Raw genomic sequence first — 17,585 nt, forward strand, 5'->3', positions numbered from 1 at the left:
TTTCATATTGAAGAGCGGCAGTATATGTAAGCAAGATGGGGCTTACACCACGCAAGTGAATGTGGCATTAAACAGGGTCTGGTCTGTCACTGTCAGTTACAGCAGGCTAATGGTATTTTTAACAAGCTAACACATTATGGACCAGTGTTTAATACTTACCAACAGCATGAAATGTACCCTATTTAGTATAGAGGTACTACAGTACTGAACCCAAAATTATAATTGATGATCAGTCTGTTTTCTTTCTCTGCATGCCTCTGCTCAGTGACAAGCTCAATGATTTGAGAAGGCAGAAGGAGAAGCTGGAGGAGAAGAAAATGGACCAATACAAGTTTTATGAGCCATCAGCTCCTCGTAGGCAAGTTGTCTATAATAGTGATAATAATTACATACTAGTGAAATGATGGCGATGGGCCAGATTTCTTTTACATTTAGCAGTTTCAAAATTCACCATGTGATACTTGGTTAATTACACTGAGAAAAGTACATGCACCTCACCAAATACATCTTTGCACCAGGTGCATAGGCCAAGGTGCACTTCTAGTAAAGTACAGTGCCTTGCGAAAGTATTCGGCCCCCTTGAACTTTGCGACCTTTTGCCACATTTCAGGCTTCGAACATAAAGATATAAAACTGTAATTTTTTGTGAAGAATCAACAACAAGTGGGACACAATCATGAAGTGGAACAAAATTTATTGGATATTTCAAACTTTTTTAACAAATAAAAAACTGAAAAATTGGGCGTGCAAAATTATTCAGCCCCCTTAAGTTAATACTTGGTAGCGCCACCTTTTGCTGCGATTACAGCTGTAAGTCGCTTGGGGTATGTCTCTATCAGTTTTGAACATCGAGAGACTGAAATATTTGCCCATTCCTCCTTGCAAAACAGCTCAAGCTCAGTGAGGTTGGATGGAGAGCGTTTGTGAACAGCAGTTTTCAGTTCTTTCCAAAGATTCTCGATTGGATTGAGGTCTGGACTTTGACTTGGCCATTCTAACACCTGGATATGTTTATTTGTGAACCATTCCATTGTAGATTTTGCTTTATGTTTTGGATCAGTGTCTTGTTGGAAGACAAATCTCCGTCCCAGTCTCAGGTCTTTTGCAGACTCCATCAGGTTTCCTTCCAGAATGGTCCTGCATTTGGCTCCATCCATCTTCCCATCAATTTTAACCATCTTCCCGGTCCCTGCTGAAGAAAAGCAGGCCCAAACCATGATGCTGCCACCACCATGGTTGACAGTGGGGATGGTGTGTTCAGGGTGATGAGCTGTGTTGCTTTTACGCCAAACATAACGTTTTGCATTGTTGCCAAAAAGTTCGATTTTGGTTTCATCTGACCAGAGCACCTTCTTCCACATGTTTGGTGTGTCTCCCAGGTGGCTTGTGGCAAACTTTAAACGACACTTTTTATGGATATCTTTAAGAAATGGCTTTCTTCTTGCCACTCTTCCATAAAGGCCAGATTTGTGCAGTATACGACTGATTGTTGTCCTATGGACAGAGTCTCCCACCTCAGCTGTAGATCTCTGCAGTTCATCCAGAGTGATCATGGGCCTCTTGGCTGCATCTCTGATCAGTCTTCTCCTTGTATGAGCTGAAAGTTTAGAGGGACGGCCAGGTCTTGGTAGATTTGCAGTGGTCTGATACTCCTTCCATTTCAATATTATCGCTTGCACAGTGCTCCTTGGGATGTTTAAAGCTTGGGAAATCTTTTTGTATCCAAATCCGGCTTTAAACTTCTCCACAACAGTATCTCGGACCTGCCTGGTGTGTTCCTTGTTCTTCATGATGCTCTCTGCGCTTTAAACGGACCTCTGAGACTATCACAGTGCAGGTGCATTTATACGGAGACTTGATTACACACAGGTGGATTCTATTTATCATCATTAGTCATTTAGGTCAACATTGGATCATTCAGAGATCCTCACTGAACTTCTGGAGAGAGTTTGCTGCACTGAAAGTAAAGGGGCTGAATAATTTTGCACGCCCAATTATTCAGTTTTTTATTTGTTAAAAAAGTTTGAAATATCCAATAAATTTCGTTCCACTTCATGATTGTGTCCCACTTGTTGTTGATTCTTCACAAAAAATTACAGTTTTATATCTTTATGTTTGAAGCCTGAAATGTGGCAAAAGGTCGCAAAGTTCAAGGGGGCCGAATACTTTCGCAAGGCACTGTAAAAAGACTATAGCTCACATACTGATTTGATGCTTCAAAAATGATATTTATTCAGGCCAAGTTGCCCCGCCAACAACGTTTCGACATGTTGCACTGCTAGATACTTGTAATTGTTAGCCTAATAAGGATTACTCAACCAATTATGGGATGTATTTGTAACCCACCTCATAAAAGGGTACAGGTGTGTTATAATTAGGTTTAATGGTTTCACGTATCAAACGCTTTATTTTGAAAACCGGAAGTTTTATTTTTGTAATCACAGGAGAGGAAGTCGTGCCACTGTGTAAAAGACGTAATGTGAAAAACATGGTGTACGGTTAAACGCATGCTAAACAAAGAGGAAAGAAAAAGTCCATAAGAACTTCTTAAAACAGAAAAAAAAAACTGGAAACTCGTCTTAAGTTCGAGGGAGCTCGAGCTTAACGTCAGACAACCTGAAGGAGTAAAGCTTTAGGTGTTGAAAAACAGAACCCTTGGTCAAGTCTTTTTTTTGATTTCCCTGGCGGGAAAGGAGCATGGAAGATCATCAGCAGCCGTCCGAGGGGGGCGACTGAACCTTGTGTGATACAGAACTTGGACCCAGAGATACCGACTTTTGACTAATTGACTTTCTGAGCTTGGACTGACTTGAACATTGAGGAGCCACAAGTAGCATTCCCAACAAAAAAAAAGGGGAACCTGAACTTTAACTCCATCCATTTAAAGGACTATTTACTTTGGTTAAAAAGGGCCCATTTAATTTTGTTGTTGTTATATGGTATACTGTTGTTCAAATATTCTTCACTAAAAATTCATTGTGCTAAGTACAGCGTGTGTTGGTTATTGCTCCATCTTTAAGCTCCTACGAACCTAGAGCGTGTACATACCCTGAAGTGGGTTACATATTTATCATGGAATGTAGCAGTATTTTAATGTGTATAAATGTGTGTTTGTATCGTAACATGTCACTGTGGGTGGGTGAAAATATTGTGTGGGAAAACTGGGGTTATGTTGTTTATATGCTGATTGTTCTGGGTGTGGTGTCACAACTGACATCAATTTGCAGGAGCCTATATGTATCTCAGGTCAGAGTACAAACTACGAATACCTGATGAAGACTTAATGCCAAAACGTTGTTGGTGTGCCAGCTTAGCCTGAATAAATGTAGTTTTTAGCATAAAATCTGTGTGCAGTCTCTAATCTTTTTACTTTACTACTACTTGGTTAACTGACCGTGTCTCAGATTATATCATTCTGGCTCACATACAGTACATTAATTTTTTTTTGATCAATTAGGAAATATGCATAGTGTAATCAGCTTCATTGTTAGAAGTGTCATTCTTCCTGTTGCATGATGTGTGTAAACCTTCCTCAGTGGTCCTCATTATATCTTGCCTGTGTGTTTCTCTTGTCTGTCTTTTTTCACCTCTTCCATTGCTCTTGACTGCCTTCCTTGCCTTGTATTTTGCCTTCCCTCCCTACCTCTGCCTCTCATGTGGTTGCACTTGCTGTTTAAAAGCCACCCTGAAAATGTTTCCCCGTGTGAGGAACAGCCTGAAGGACAGAGACAAATTCAAGTCACTCTTCCATCGTTCCATGTGTAAGAAAGACTTTAGTCCAGTGTATGCCTTCATCTTGACGTTAGACTTTTAAACTCCTTACTTAATTATACCAGAGTCAATGTGTTATTATATTTTCCATTATTTATCACATGCCATAATGTTAACATAACACTGGCTTAAATAGGATTCATTGTCAACAAGGTGTAAAATCAGTGGTACTGTGTCCATTCATGCCAACCTCATGTCACCTCATGTCAATGAAATTATTTATATCATAAATTTAAGCATCTGCAGCAGTAACTTTCAACCAGAGTTGCTGCATTTGAAGACAAGCTGGGGTATTTTATTAAAGCAATAGAGGACAAAGAAATGCTGCATTGCAGTGGGACAGTGGTGCTTCAGGAGCTCTGCCCCACCAGGAAACAGCTGTATATAGAGTGTAATGCAATAATTCTGCTCTATAAAGCAATACTGTGCTAAGGAGAAGAAAAACCCTTATAACATCCATGACCAGTTTGCCTGTCTATCCCCTTCCTCATCCACCTCCCACTTCTTTGATCCCTTGGGGCACCAATGCAGCCCTGACCAGCTTGATGCGCCCCTCCACCTGGTTCGAGGAGGAGCAGTGGGCAAACAGCTCACAGGAGCCGGAAGGGTCAGAGGCTGATGTGGAGGAGGACAGGAGGGACGCACTGACCTCATCCCTTACCACATCCATCTTGTCCATCTTCCACCTTCATCATGCCACCACTCCACCATCTGACCATCACCACACCACCACCATTACAACCAGTGATACCAGTGTAACTGTTCCAGGTGTGCCTGAGCTCTGGGTGACAGGTACAGTAGAGGCATTCATGAGCTTCTGCTTTAAATCTCACCATCATTAGATAGATGCTAGAATGAAGTGTAGAGAAGATAAACACAACACTCTCATGCTTTTTCCCGTTTTAAGCGTACAAGCTCAAACCCTCCAGTGATTTCTCGTTTTATGTCCCACAGACAAAGATTCAAATGACAGCACTGTGCCATCTGGATTTGAGGACAATCATGACCTACGTAATCATGGTAAAATCCTCTAAGTACTTGTTTAGAGGCTTCAGCAAGCACACAGATGTATGACCAGCTCGGGAACTAGACTAAATCCATCAAATCTCAATCATGACCTTGTTTCATATTAAGCTCTATGCCAACAACTGTTTTAGGAAGAATTGATGCTGCTCCCCCCATTGGTCAATAAGAATACTGTTATACAACTAACAGATATGTTCAGGATGGAAGAAAAACTGTGTATACAGAGTTTATATTGTATTGTAGCTCTTTATAAAAACAGTCATATTCTCTTTCCAGGGTTGGGTGGTGTTCAGAGTCGAGCCCAAAGTGAGAGCAGTGGTGAGTTCAACCTAAGCCTGGAAAATGAGCCATGGTCCAATGGCAACAGCCCCGTCCAGCACCACCCGTCACACAGTTCCTCCCCTTCTTACCAGCCACCCAGTGATACCTCCACCCCTCAACAAACACAGAAGCTGCAGAACAAGAAGAAAGCTACTACCATGCCCATCACCAGCAGTCAGAACTCAGATTACCACTCTGCACCAAAACAAAGGGATCCTGGGTCCACTGAGGATTTCTGGCTTACAAGGCATACAAAAAGCATCAGGAGGGGTTCAAGAGAGAAAGTGACATCTGATTCAGGTGACACAGTCAAAATGAACGCAGGGCTCAGTGGAATGAATTCAAATGCTGAAACCACCCAGGCCTCAGTTTGCTCCCCTGTTGCCATGCTTTATGTCCAGGGGAAGTCGTCCTCCATGTCTGGCTGCCTCAATTGCTTTTCCACCCCTCTGGGGAAAGAGGGAAGACTGAAAGGGCCTGGGTCCCCTAAGAGACTCCCCCGTGCCAGCAGTGTAATTTCTATAGCAGAGGGCTCATCCCGACGTGCCAGTGTCAACAGTGAATGCAGGGTGGCGGTCAAGCCCACATTTCAGAAGAAAGCAATTATCAGAATGAAACAGTGAGTCAGAGTCAACAACCACACCCAGAGAGTAAAAACAGTGAACCTGAGCTAGTTCCTCCATTCAAACCTCCCAGAGACCAAGCAGTCATTGTTCCCACAGTCTACCCCAAATCCCCATTGCAGGAGTCACTTCTCTGCTCCTCATTCACTTTCAACTCTGTCTTCTCAAACACCATCTTCAGTGATTCAGTTGTGACTACCAGTACTAATCTGGATGCACCTGACAACAGCCAGGCCTTCCTCTGTCTGAATCCTTCTCTGGTACAAAATGGTCCACTTGAGAGCCAGGAGTCCTCTCAGAGGACATCACAAACACTGCTCAGTGTGGAAGATGAGCAGAGTCAAAATGCAGAACATGCTGCTTGTTTGGAAGAGAAGTCACTCACTGTTGCATGAAGGCAGCCGTCACATTTTTGAATAGGCTTATGTTTCATTCAAATTAAGCTGGTGGCTGCAAGATCACGGTTCATCACATCAACCAAAGCACACAATTATAAGTCAACTGTAATTGAATTGTATTTCGCTGATTATGAGGAGTTGGTGCATGCAATAAAAACACACTCAGATGTTTATGATAATCCCTTTTATTGGCCAAGTATGTTACACACACAAGGAATTTGTCCCCAGTAGAGAACCAAGGCAGCCATCTGCTGTGTGAACTCTCACACACACCGAATGGTGCCACTGTCCCTGCAAGGTGCTGCTCTGGCCATCAGGAGCAACTTAGGGTTCAGTGTCTTGCTCGAAGAACACTGCGACATGTGAACTGAGCCACAGCCACTTATGATTTCTTTCACAATGCTTTACTAACATCACCAGGATTTACTTTATATTATCCAATAGTTGACAGTATTATTCTGTTCAGGCTTTCCACATTTTACATAATGATCTAAAATAATATTCTATTTTACCCATTAAGAATTAGATTGATATTGTGACCCCAGCTAGTTTACCTTTACTTTGCCAAACTGACAGCCTTGTACTGTGTATATTTGTGTTTGCCAAAACATTTTGTTTGTTTCTATTTATGCTCTTCTGTTACTCAGAGATATCTTAGACTGTTATACATCGATTGCTCTCTCTTTGATTTGAATTTGAACCTGGGAAGAAAAGTGATGTTCATATGTGAAAACGTGTAAATAAAATATAAAATATTATGCATTCCTTAGTTCTCTTTTCCTTAAATAAAGAAACCCCTGTGTTATCGCCTATGTTGTCATCCTTTTCACCGTGCTCGCATTAGTGCCCGTACATTGTTCCTATTGGATGTGAGTTCAATCACGTGAGTAAGTGCGGAAGTGGAACATGTACAGTCAAAAACAAAACATACGGGGGTGTAGTTGAGTTAGTCGGGACTATCTTTATTCAGATCTGCTGTAGCGTTTTTCTAAGCTGAATTGTTACCGTATAACTCGACAGTTACACCTGGGGTTGGGCACGATGTTGAGCGCCGCCGCCGCGGACAGGAACAAGGGGCACATCCTGGCGGTGCTCCGAGAGAGCGTGAACACCGGGAAACCTCTGCAGGCTCTGGAGATCGCCTCTGGTACCGGGCAGCATGTTATACACTTCGCTCAGGCCCTGCGGAATATAATCTGGCAACCCTCCGAGTATGACCGACAGACTCTTGCCAGGTAAACACAGGTTGTGTGTACCACTTTGCAACAATCTGTATTATAAACTAGGGAATTTACGGTAATAATTCTGCGTAATACCCGCTTAAATGTGAAACACTTGTCATTTAACTCTGGTATTACGGTAGTTACTTTTAGAGGAATACAGTTATAGGCTGAATGTTACTAATACTACTGGTTCCCGGACATATGTAGGCATACTATGTTGGTAAAATGTGTTTGGTTTTAGGGTCCCTGCATTAATAGTAATGTCTTTTGTTTCCATTCTCAGTATAGAAGCGTACAGAGCTGGCTACCCAATGAACAATGTGAAGCCTGCCATCCACCTGGATGTTTCTTTGCCCCATCAGTACTGGGGAGGGATCCAGCCAGAGAGCTTCGACCTGGTTGTCAACATCAACATGATCCACATCTCTCCAATGGCTTGTACAGAGGTAGGGCCAAAGGAGGGTTTATATGCTCATACTGTTAATGGCCTTATCAAAGGCCCTCATGTCCTGTTACCCAAAACTGGATTACTAACTGTCAAAACACACAACTGTCCCAGGACTCCAGGAGGCTCAAGCTTCAGTGTGTGACAGTGCATTTGTAGTATTCTGATAAATTGCACGTTTGATTGTTTGCACAACTAAATTGCACAATATAAACCAGGGGTGGCCAATTCCGGTCCTCAAGGGCTGCTGTCTTGCTTGTTTTGCAACTATCCCTGCCTGACCTGCTGCTGATTACCTGGCTCAGGTGTGTTCAGCCAGTCAGAAGCTGGAAGATACCAATTCACTTTATCTTTCCTAACTCCCTCTTGTCTGTCACAGTCCTTATCGAACAGGCAGCTCCGTTCTGCTCCGAGCGTCTGTGCCAGCACTAAAAAGCTGCTCACATGCAGCATGGTAAAATACAAATAAAAAAAAACATTTCTTTAACCACACACAAAAATGGCTAAATAACTGCTTGAACTAACTACACAGACTGCTAATTTATGTAGTTCACTGCTCCACAACACTGTTTATTGCCTATGAATTCAACTGCTCATTTGTAAGAGAAAGGTTACATTATTTCTTCTTCAGAATGTACATAGTCTGGCTTTAAATGTTGTAAAGTGGTCAGTGTGATCCGGGTCCTGGTGTTCAGAATCCATAAAATGGTAATTTTGCTGAGTCTATATACACTCCTTCTGACTTCTAAGTACTCAGATAATTACTGTAAGCACTGTCCCTTTACAATTGCTGCCTCAGGTCTTTAAGTGTATAAAAGAGACAAAGGACAAAGGGGGCTGCAGTAGTTGCCCCTCCTGCCACTCAACCCACATGCTAGTGCCTTAAGGAATTACTCTTTTCTTGCAGGGTTTATTCAGAGGGGCGGGAGCAGTGTTGAAGCCGCGAGGTCTTCTATTGACATATGGGGTGAGTGCAACAACATTTCACATCGTAGACACTGTCATTCAGCACATGCTGTTATCCGATGTAAACATCAGAGCACAGCGTCATATGCTACATGAATTTTTTTTTGTTGCTGTACCCCCAGCCCTATGCAGTAAATGGTCAGATTACCCCCCAAAGCAATGTTGACTTTAACTACAGCCTGCGACAGAGGTAAAGTACTCTGTTATCTGAATCTTTTAATGCTCCATGGAAGTTAAGTCTGAGGGATTTAAGTTCTTTTCTTCATAAATATATGAGTAGTCATGAATGTATGTTAATAAAATATGTATGAATGTATATTAAGTATGAAATTATGTTAATAAAATCAAATATTCAGTAGCATCTATTGTTCTGTATAAGAGAGAGCACAGCATGTGATGTACAGCATCAAAATGTTAAGGATGCGTTTTTTTTCTCATCTATGTGATAACTACTGCAGATGTGACTGTGGGATATTTAAAAGCTATATATTTTTTAATCTTACAGGAACCCAGAGTGGGGCCTACGGGATATCTCCCTCCTCAGCTCTTTAGCACAAAAGAATGGCTTATTCCTAGAGAAAATAGTGAGTGAACAGCTCATTTAAGCATCTGACACAATGTTTATCTTTGAAATTATCAGCTTGCTAAAATATGGTTAAAATGTTTTATTTCCTAGGTGGACATGCCAGCAAACAACAAGTGTCTTCTGTTCAGGAAGGAGAGTGTGGTGTGAAGTTTGCTGCTGTTCCTTCTCTGCTTGCAGAGCAGGGTGGTCAAAGCGCCTTAACTTCATCTGAAGCTCAGATATGTGCGTTGCCAAATATCCCAGAACTGGAAATGAATGAGTTTCTACATGTTCATGAAATCATTACATGAAATCGTTTGAGCCACAACTGTTATACTCCAATATATGATACACAGTATTCTTCAGTATTGCACACTTAAAATGAATAAGGCTCACAGCTGTATGTTGCCTGTATAATACATATACTTTAAAACAGCCGTATACTCTTTTTTTTAAGTTATTTATTCAGATTACAAACTGTTGGTAAAACTTAGCAGAAGTGCTTTGCTGAGAGAATGTGCTGTACATTACGTCTTGCAAGTATACACAACAAAAGTGATGCTATATAAAATACCTGTGTAAATGACTAATATAAAGAGCTCAATACAATAATAAATGTAATGCAATAAAATAGAAAACAAAATAGAGCTGCTGTTCCACCTACTGTCTTTTCTTCTCAGAATATAATACAAACAAACACATGAAAAATATCTATATTAAAACCTTTTTAAAAAGAGCATTTCAACATTGGTATAAATGGGCTCACAACACATCTGGAATGTGTAGTACAACCTGTGGTGTAATGAATATACTGTATAGTGTACAAATTACCTCATAACTTCATAAACATACAATAGTGAACATATTTATGTCTTTTGTTATTAAATATCAGCTGTCAGTGCTAAAGGTGACCACAGACCCTCTGTGGGCTAATAAGTCCTGGGATTTTCACGACGCCTTGCAGGCCTTTTTTTCCAGAACCTCTCGTAGCTTCTTCAGTCTGCGTTCAGTTATGGCTCTGACGTAGCTGTCTGACTGGATGATGGCCATGCCGTCCTGCACCGCACCCATCACCAGCAAAGGGTTCTCCTCCATGGTGATGTTGGGACAGGGACAGCTCCAGTCTATCTTGGCAATAGTTACCTCTAGATGTCTGGTATTGAAGAGAGTAAGTCCCATCTTTTCATCTTTCAGGACTTCTTCCAAGCTAAAGCGGGCTAACCCAGAGTCCAGATCCTCAACCAGCTCTGTCAGCCGTCCCACAATAGCAAAGTCGCTTTGGCATAGGCTGGGCACCATTTTCCCCTTCACCCGACAAGTCTTACAAGTTTTCCTTTTGGGTTGTGGGCAGTTGGCCTCACACTCCTTTTTGGTGCGGAAGCTGTTGGCATTCCCGTGGCAGCCACCATAGGCGAAGGCTTGGCACTTTTTCATGAGGGAATTCCAGGCCCAACGTGCCTCCCAAGTCTTGCAGGGACCCTGAACAGCAGGCAGGGAGCAGATGCCCATCCCCTCTCTCTGACAGGAGGCCTTGCACTCCTCATAAGTCTCAAACTGATTACGACTCTCATCGCACCCACCGTTGCTGAAGGCCAGGCAGGAGCCCACCTTGTTGTCATAATACCAATCCACATGACGCTCTCCACTGCACACTCTCAGATCTACTTCAGCCAGACAGTCAGCTGGAGAGAACGGCCGTCCCATGGGCATCTCAGGATCTTCAGAGAAATCATCATCAGCCCGGCGGATCACAGACAATGGATAGTCTGCACGAAGAACCCCCACAGAATTCCGTGCGATGCAGGTGTAGATACCTGTATCCCACACCTGGGCATTGTAAATGACTAGCTGTCCAATGTTGGTGATAACCACGTTGCCATACATCTGATCAGGCCTCATGACCAGCCGTTCACGCCGACCACTCTGTTTCTCCCACGTTACATCAGGTCTGGGGACTCCAATAACGTCACAGTGGAAGCTGACTGTGCCTCCGACATAGATGGACTGGTGGTGAGGGTTGGAGTACAGTGTGGGGGGCATGGGGTCCTCTTGAGAGGATGTTGGGGTAGGATGAGCTGTAGTGTCCTGAGGCACTGGGCTGGTGTGGGGCCCGGCGAGGTAGAAACGACAAGTGACCACAGTCAAAGTCACCCCACGGATACAGGCCTCTGCATCCATATAGCAGCGGTTGAAGTAGGTGAGGCCATCTGAAGCACAGGTGAAGTTGGGTTCTTTTTCACATCTGTCCTGGCACTTGCAGATGGGCTGCCCATCCCAGATGTCACAAGTTGCTCCCTGCTGGCTGCACATAAAGCCATCACAGGTAGCTGTGGAGATGGGGGCATCATCTCCTTGTCCTCCACCCTGCCCTTCTGGCTGTGCAGGGGTGCCATCAGAGAAACGTGCAGCTACACAACTGTTGAGGCCACACACATTAGTGCAGCATTTCTCAAAGTCAGCACAGTCCTGCACACAAAACAAAAACAGCACTTATGAAAGCTAATTAAAATGGACAAAACAGCAATAATATTCAGGTCTGATTATTCTTAATAATTTTCTAACATATGAACATGAACGGCATCACCTCATCGACGTTACATTCCCTCTCACAGGTGCTTTGCGCATCAACCCACAGGTTGGAGCTCAGCTTGTTGGGACAAAATCCTTCGTGTTCAAATTTGGATCCCGCCACACTTGCACACAGGGAAAGTACGGAAAATTTGCAAACCAAGAGCAGCAGGAAATACGCATGTATCCATCCTGATCCTCGTTTACTTGAGTTGGGTACGTTGTGCCACCTTGTATCCTTTATACAGCTATCCTCAAAGAGATGTGTGGGGATTTTACACATTGTGGCTTTCATGCATGAGTCGCTCACCGAGTAATTCCATTCCTCCTTTAGAGCTTAGAAAATTAAAACAACTTTTGTTGTTTTCAGTGGTGGCCGTGCATTCATTGCGTGAACATAAGAGTCAGTTTGTTTTGCGCAAGGAGAAAAGTTGCATTCTCAACGATCAGAAGCAGTTCCGCGGTGGACATAATATATTCCAGAATTGATGTTAAAATACATTAGGAACTAAACAATCGCGTTGAACAACAACCAACAAAAGTCTGCCAACAGTGGTCGACTCCTCAGAGCAGCGAAATAAACGAACCGAGCTGCACAATGGAAGAGAAAGACGCAGCATCAACTCTTAAGCCTGTGAATGGAGGTGGAACCATCCCTGACCGCCCAGATGATCATTCCAGGGTCTCAAACCTTTATGAAGCAGCCCCATGTGCCGAGCAACTGCACAAACGTTGTGAAAACATCAAAGAAAAACGCAAAGCCATGGTGGTGAGCTGCACGCACGGAGCCGCACATTCCGGTGAGAAATCCAATGTTAAGATGTGTCCAGACAGAATTTATAGAGGTGTCCTCCATAAAAAAAAAAGAAGTAATGGGTTGCTCTCTAGTTAAGAGCTGTTGTTACGTTAGTTGTTGATTCTACTTCCATCTTTGGTTAACCCTGGATAACTACAGATGTTTTATGCAAGAAAACTTGCAAATACTTGTTTTCTTGCAAAAACCAAAGAGCAAAACGTAACAACTCGCCTGGGGCAGAACGCGTGAAAACCAAACGCGGGGCGTGTCGCATCATGTCCTGCAGAACATGCCGACTACGTCCGTCTTGTCTAGACGTCGGTCAATTTACCATCGCCCTTCCTTCACACGGAGCTCAGAGATGCCACAGTCAGGCGAGAAGACGTAAAGCATCGCATTTTCAATAGCGTGCAACTCATCTTTGTCCCGGCGCAGCTCCGAGGCGATGAGAAGCAGCTCCCCTCATCTTTTCATTGGAAGTGACCCTGCAACCTTTGCATGACTTTTGACCGCGCTGCATTCATGCGCTGCAGCGATGCGCCGGGTGACCACAGCTGGCCAACACCGAGAGCAGCTAACCAATGCCGCACCCCCCACGGGTTTTATTGCACTTAGGCACCGGAGGCCCCGCGGACAAAGGGAAGAAAAAAAAATTCCCACAATTTGCACAATAACCTTGATAACTCTGACTGCAATGAAATGAAAAATCCCTGCAACATACGCGCAACCTTGTAGATGAATTCTTTATTTTGATGGGTGACCGTTTTCAATTGAGACAAAATGATAATGAATCCCGTATCCAAACCTTTAGAAACACAGCTGTGATAGCAACCATGGATATTAAACGTTTACATATAGTGCTTTTGGCCTCACACCAAAACGCCACATAAAAGAGGCGCCAGTAAGCAATGTGCACCATTTCTATGCCCACACTGACCCTGGGAATGTTTCTGTGGAAATACAGCACACATTAATTAATAAGAATTGGTCAAAATTAACACATTTGTGTAGATTCTTCATTTAATAAAAGAAACCACTTCTGATTTTAAAAACAAAAACGTGTGTCCTGTCTGAAGGCTGTAAGTTCATATGTCATTACATTGTTCTTGTTGTCTAATAAATTTGTAAACCATGGCTATTGTGGTCCCTCCTATTATACACACATTTTTAAGAAGGGTGCATCATAAAAATGAATGAGCAGCAAAAATTACAAATACTCAGACAAGCAGGGCAGCAAAATGTAAAAATAAAAAAAATAAAAAAGCTGATATACCCAATGACTTTCCACCTCAGTCTATTACCACATGTGGCCACAGATGAATATTGGTTTACATGGTAAATGGTTTACATTCATAAATACAGTATATCACGTGTACATAAAATATCCAAATAGCAATCAAATTAAAATGTTCCTCTCTATGATGTCCGGTGAGTTCACACATTTCCTGTTAGCAACCAAGACCCAGTTGCTGAAGGCAAAACACCATGACTGAGCAAACAATCTGCACATGCACGTTTGTACAAGGTTTCCTCATCAACACCAAGCAATCTTTTAAATGCCCTGGAAGTTACGATTCAAAACAAGCATGCTATTAACTGTTTACACCAGTTAAAGTGATGACACAAATTAAAACATTTGATTTAGAGGCACAAAAGGCCTAGGAAAGTCAACAAATGCCTGAATGACTTTGGAGAATGACTGATGGAGGAGGAGGAGGAATTCATTTGGACAGAAATTTAGGGGCACCACAGGACATCCTGCAAACAAGATGAGCCGTCTTGACTTTTCTAGACATTTTCACAGATTAAGTAGCACTAGACTAAGAATGTTTTTCAACTGATAATGCTCGTAAAGTTTTTGTTTTTTAAGTCTAGCACTAGTTTAGGGAAACTAGCCCTGTGTGCATGTGACACTGAATTTAAACCGGTTTTATCCAAAACATAACCAGTCTGAGTTTGAAATAAGTAGCACAGCACCCTTGAGTTTTCCAAGGGAATTTTCTACAGCAGATAAAGGGTGTAAGATACAAATAAGCTGTACGTCAAAGCAGGTCTTCCAAAACATTCAAGACAAGTGTAAGAAGTTCATCCCCAAGAACAATTACCTGACAAAGACCAAAACAACATACAGTATATTTACAACTTCAAATCCAACTTTAAATACCAATAAACAATTAGTTTCCAAATAAAACTAGCTAGCGTCCCTGCACTCATTTGTAGCGTTAATAGATGAGTGGTAATCTTTGATTCACATCTGTTGGTCCCAGGAAAATCTTGTTCTACTTAATCACAGTGAGCTTCTGTAGTAAAGAGTACAGGTAAACGTACATCCACAAGATGGCACCCACAAGCGCAAAGAGAACAGACACTGATACAACCATCCAAGTCAGCTCCCAAAGGTCGAGTTCACAGCTGTATCAGTTTGTGATAAAGACTGCTGGCAGTTCTCTGTGTTCTTCTCTGTGTTCTTCTCTGGCCTCATGATCTCTTGGAGCAACAACACCTTGAATGCTGCCCCTTCACTATGAAATCTTACAGTTCCCCTTGGACGAGGACGAGTTCTTTGGAGGACTCTGTGGAGGCCTGAAGGACTTTGAGCGTTTGAGACTGTTGGCTTTGCTTCCGCCGCTGCCACCACCTGAAGCTGCGTTGTTGGCCACTGAGTAGGAGCGTCCATGCATCATGACTGCATTCATTCCGTTAGCCATGGAGAAAGACTTGAGGTGGGACTTAATAGCCACAGGGAGGGGCAGTTTGTCAATGAGGTGCACCGGTGTGCAGGAGACAATCGAACGGCAACACAGATCTTGGAGGCTGAAGACTGTAGAACAAGACAAAAAGGAATACGGTTAATATGACTATAGGTTATGTAAAATACACTATGAAGTTTAACTCAGCATTGTTAATTTCATCAATAAAAATGTTGGAAAATATTCTTTGACGACCTATTTTTAGGACCAAAAATGAGTAAATCTAAATAAAATGCAAACTTTAAAAAGCAGGAACTGCATCACATGTATCACATTTTTCAGCAAAAAAAAAAAAAAAAACTAACTAAATTATACTGTGATCGACAGAGGAATATGAAGCAATTACTGAATTAATGTGAACTTTATCCAGCAACCTACATGCATCTGTGGTATCTCAAAACGGAGCTCCTGATAAATAAAACAGTTTCCTCTGCCGCCAAAAGTGTCTCTTGTTCAAAAGCTGTTTGACCTGCTGCACTGCGATTGATGAGAAGCATCTTACATTCAATAATGTTCTGTCTTGGAAAAAATGAAGTAATCTAGAATTTACTTACTCAAGATGCAAAAACAAAGTAGGAAACTTCAGGTAGCCTTCTAAATTGACCGAGCGGCTCTGCTTTGTGCTTCCCCTCCCCTTTACAACACAAGCCAGCAGTGGAAGAAGCAGGCTACTCAGATTGTTTACTGAAGTAAATTAGGAGTACCACAGTGTAAAAATACTCTAAGTCTTACATTCAAAATATTACTTACAGTCAGACATTTACAAACACTTAGGGTGAAGTCATTAAAACTGTTTTTTAACCACTCCACAGATGTCGTGATAAACTCTCGTTTTGGCAAGTCCATTAGGACATGTACTTTATGGCCTTTGATGCATATCTTCAAACTCAGTACCTCTTGGTTTCACATCATGGGAAAACCAAATGAAATCAGCCAAACCTCAGGAAAAAAAAAAACTGTGGACCTCCACAAGTCTGGTTCAGAAATTTCCATACACCTGAAGGTACCACATTCATCTGTACAAACAATACTACACACGTCTAAACACCATGGGGCAATGCAGCCATCATACCTCTCAGGAAGGAGACTTCTGTCTCCTAGAGATGAACATACTTTGGTCTGAACAGTACAAATCAATCTCAGAACAACAGCAAAGGACCCTGTGAAGATACTGGAGGTACCAAAGTATCTATATCTAAAATGAATCTTATATCGACATAACCTGAAAGGCTGCTCAGCCAGGAAGAAGCCACTGGTCCGAGATGCCATAAAAAAGGCAGACTACGATTTGCAACTGCGCATGGGGACAAAGATCTTTGCCCCAGAAATGCATACATATTCTCCCTTAACACATCCACAATGAGAACAGTCAGCACATTTCTGTGATTGAGTGCAGTTTCAGTGCCTTCGCCCAACATGGCCCCTGCATTTTAGAGCAGAATACTCATTATTTTGAAAGCTAATTTACTTTATATACTTGATCTTTTTAATCATTCAAATTTGGCTGGGTGGTTAGTAGTCAGTCAATAGTACACAATTAAATGTGCCAAAGAATGGGAGAGCATTCATATAAAAGCTCAGTTAAATGATGTTTACCCATTATTTGGTGCCAAACAGGGGGGTGTCAGGCCATGCCATCATAAATCTTCAGAGCCCCACAATAAGCAACACCATTTTCCAGACCTAACCTCCCCTTAACACAGAGCATCCCTGAACCCTGTCCTCACCCAAGCAAAGAACAGACCTGTGGCTTCACAAACAGCATCAGCGTTGTATTTGTTCAGGTTAAGTGACTGGCCCAACTGGCTTGGAATGGCAGTCACCTTAGAGAGCTGGGTCCGCTCAGTTGTCCAACCACTGACACTGTTCTACTTGGGTGAGGACAGGGTTCAGGGATGCTCTGTGTTAAGGGGAGGTTAGGTCTGGAAAATGGTCGAACCGGTCGACATCCTTGGCCATTACTGACCTGATGGAGGACATTACAAGTGCCATGGATGGAAAGAAATATACGATAGGAACATTTATTGACCTAAAAAAGGCATTTGACACAATCAACCATGAATTATTAATGTGCAAGCTAGAAAAATACGGGATCAGAGGAGTGGCTTTGAATTGGATTAATAGTTATTTGAC

General features: G+C 42.5%; 4 protein-coding genes across 7 annotated transcripts in view; 2 read left to right on the forward strand and 2 right to left on the reverse strand.

Annotated features, from left to right (window-relative positions):
- The window catches only part of LOC109957952 (girdin-like), a 24,319-nt gene extending 18,578 nt beyond the window's left edge, over positions 1 to 5,741 (forward strand). Inside the window, 6 exon segments of the mRNA XM_020596212.1 lie at positions 1 to 26; positions 266 to 375; positions 3,681 to 3,761; positions 4,303 to 4,563; positions 4,726 to 4,791; positions 5,074 to 5,741. The exon segment at positions 1 to 26 is cut by the window's left edge and continues 47 nt beyond it. Coding sequence (XP_020451868.1) covers positions 1 to 26; positions 266 to 375; positions 3,681 to 3,761; positions 4,303 to 4,563; positions 4,726 to 4,791; positions 5,074 to 5,741 — 1,212 coding nt within the window.
- Positions 5,742 to 6,962: 1,221 nt separating this feature from the next.
- Positions 6,963 to 9,975, forward strand: mettl26 (methyltransferase like 26). 2 transcript variants are annotated; one of them, XM_020595986.1, is made up of 7 exons: positions 6,963 to 7,022; positions 7,160 to 7,374; positions 7,646 to 7,808; positions 8,715 to 8,774; positions 8,896 to 8,963; positions 9,279 to 9,357; positions 9,450 to 9,975. In XM_020595986.1, the coding sequence occupies exons 2-7, from the start codon at positions 7,181 to 7,183 to the stop codon at positions 9,504 to 9,506; spliced, it is 621 nt and encodes a 206-aa protein (XP_020451642.1). In that variant the 5' UTR covers positions 6,963 to 7,022; positions 7,160 to 7,180; the 3' UTR covers positions 9,507 to 9,975. The 2 variants fall into 2 exon arrangements, with proteins under 2 accessions (XP_020451642.1, XP_020451643.1); XM_020595987.1 differs by having other exon boundaries at positions 6,988 to 7,026.
- Positions 9,976 to 10,107: 132 nt separating this feature from the next.
- On the reverse strand, positions 10,108 to 13,129 carry wfikkn1 (WAP, follistatin/kazal, immunoglobulin, kunitz and netrin domain containing 1). Its single transcript, XM_020595984.1, has 2 exons — positions 11,923 to 13,129; positions 10,108 to 11,804 (listed from the first exon to the last, which is right to left on the reverse strand). The coding sequence occupies exons 1-2, from the start codon at positions 12,199 to 12,201 to the stop codon at positions 10,287 to 10,289; spliced, it is 1,797 nt and encodes a 598-aa protein (XP_020451640.1). The 5' UTR covers positions 12,202 to 13,129; the 3' UTR covers positions 10,108 to 10,286.
- A 299-nt stretch (positions 13,130 to 13,428) lies between these two features.
- The window catches only part of LOC109957974 (ras-related protein Rab-40C-like), an 8,830-nt gene continuing 4,673 nt past the window's right edge, over positions 13,429 to 17,585 (reverse strand). For all 3 annotated transcript variants that reach the window (XM_020596243.1, XM_020596244.1, XM_020596245.1), the window contains exon 7: positions 13,429 to 15,523. In XM_020596243.1, coding sequence (XP_020451899.1) covers positions 15,225 to 15,523 — 299 coding nt within the window. In that variant the 3' untranslated portion in view covers positions 13,429 to 15,224. The remainder of the gene's footprint in view (positions 15,524 to 17,585) is intronic.

Source organism: Monopterus albus, unplaced genomic scaffold, assembly GCF_001952655.1.
Source record: "Monopterus albus unplaced genomic scaffold, M_albus_1.0 scaffold29.1, whole genome shotgun sequence".
In the NCBI taxonomy this organism is placed as follows: domain Eukaryota; kingdom Metazoa; phylum Chordata; class Actinopteri; order Synbranchiformes; family Synbranchidae; genus Monopterus; species Monopterus albus.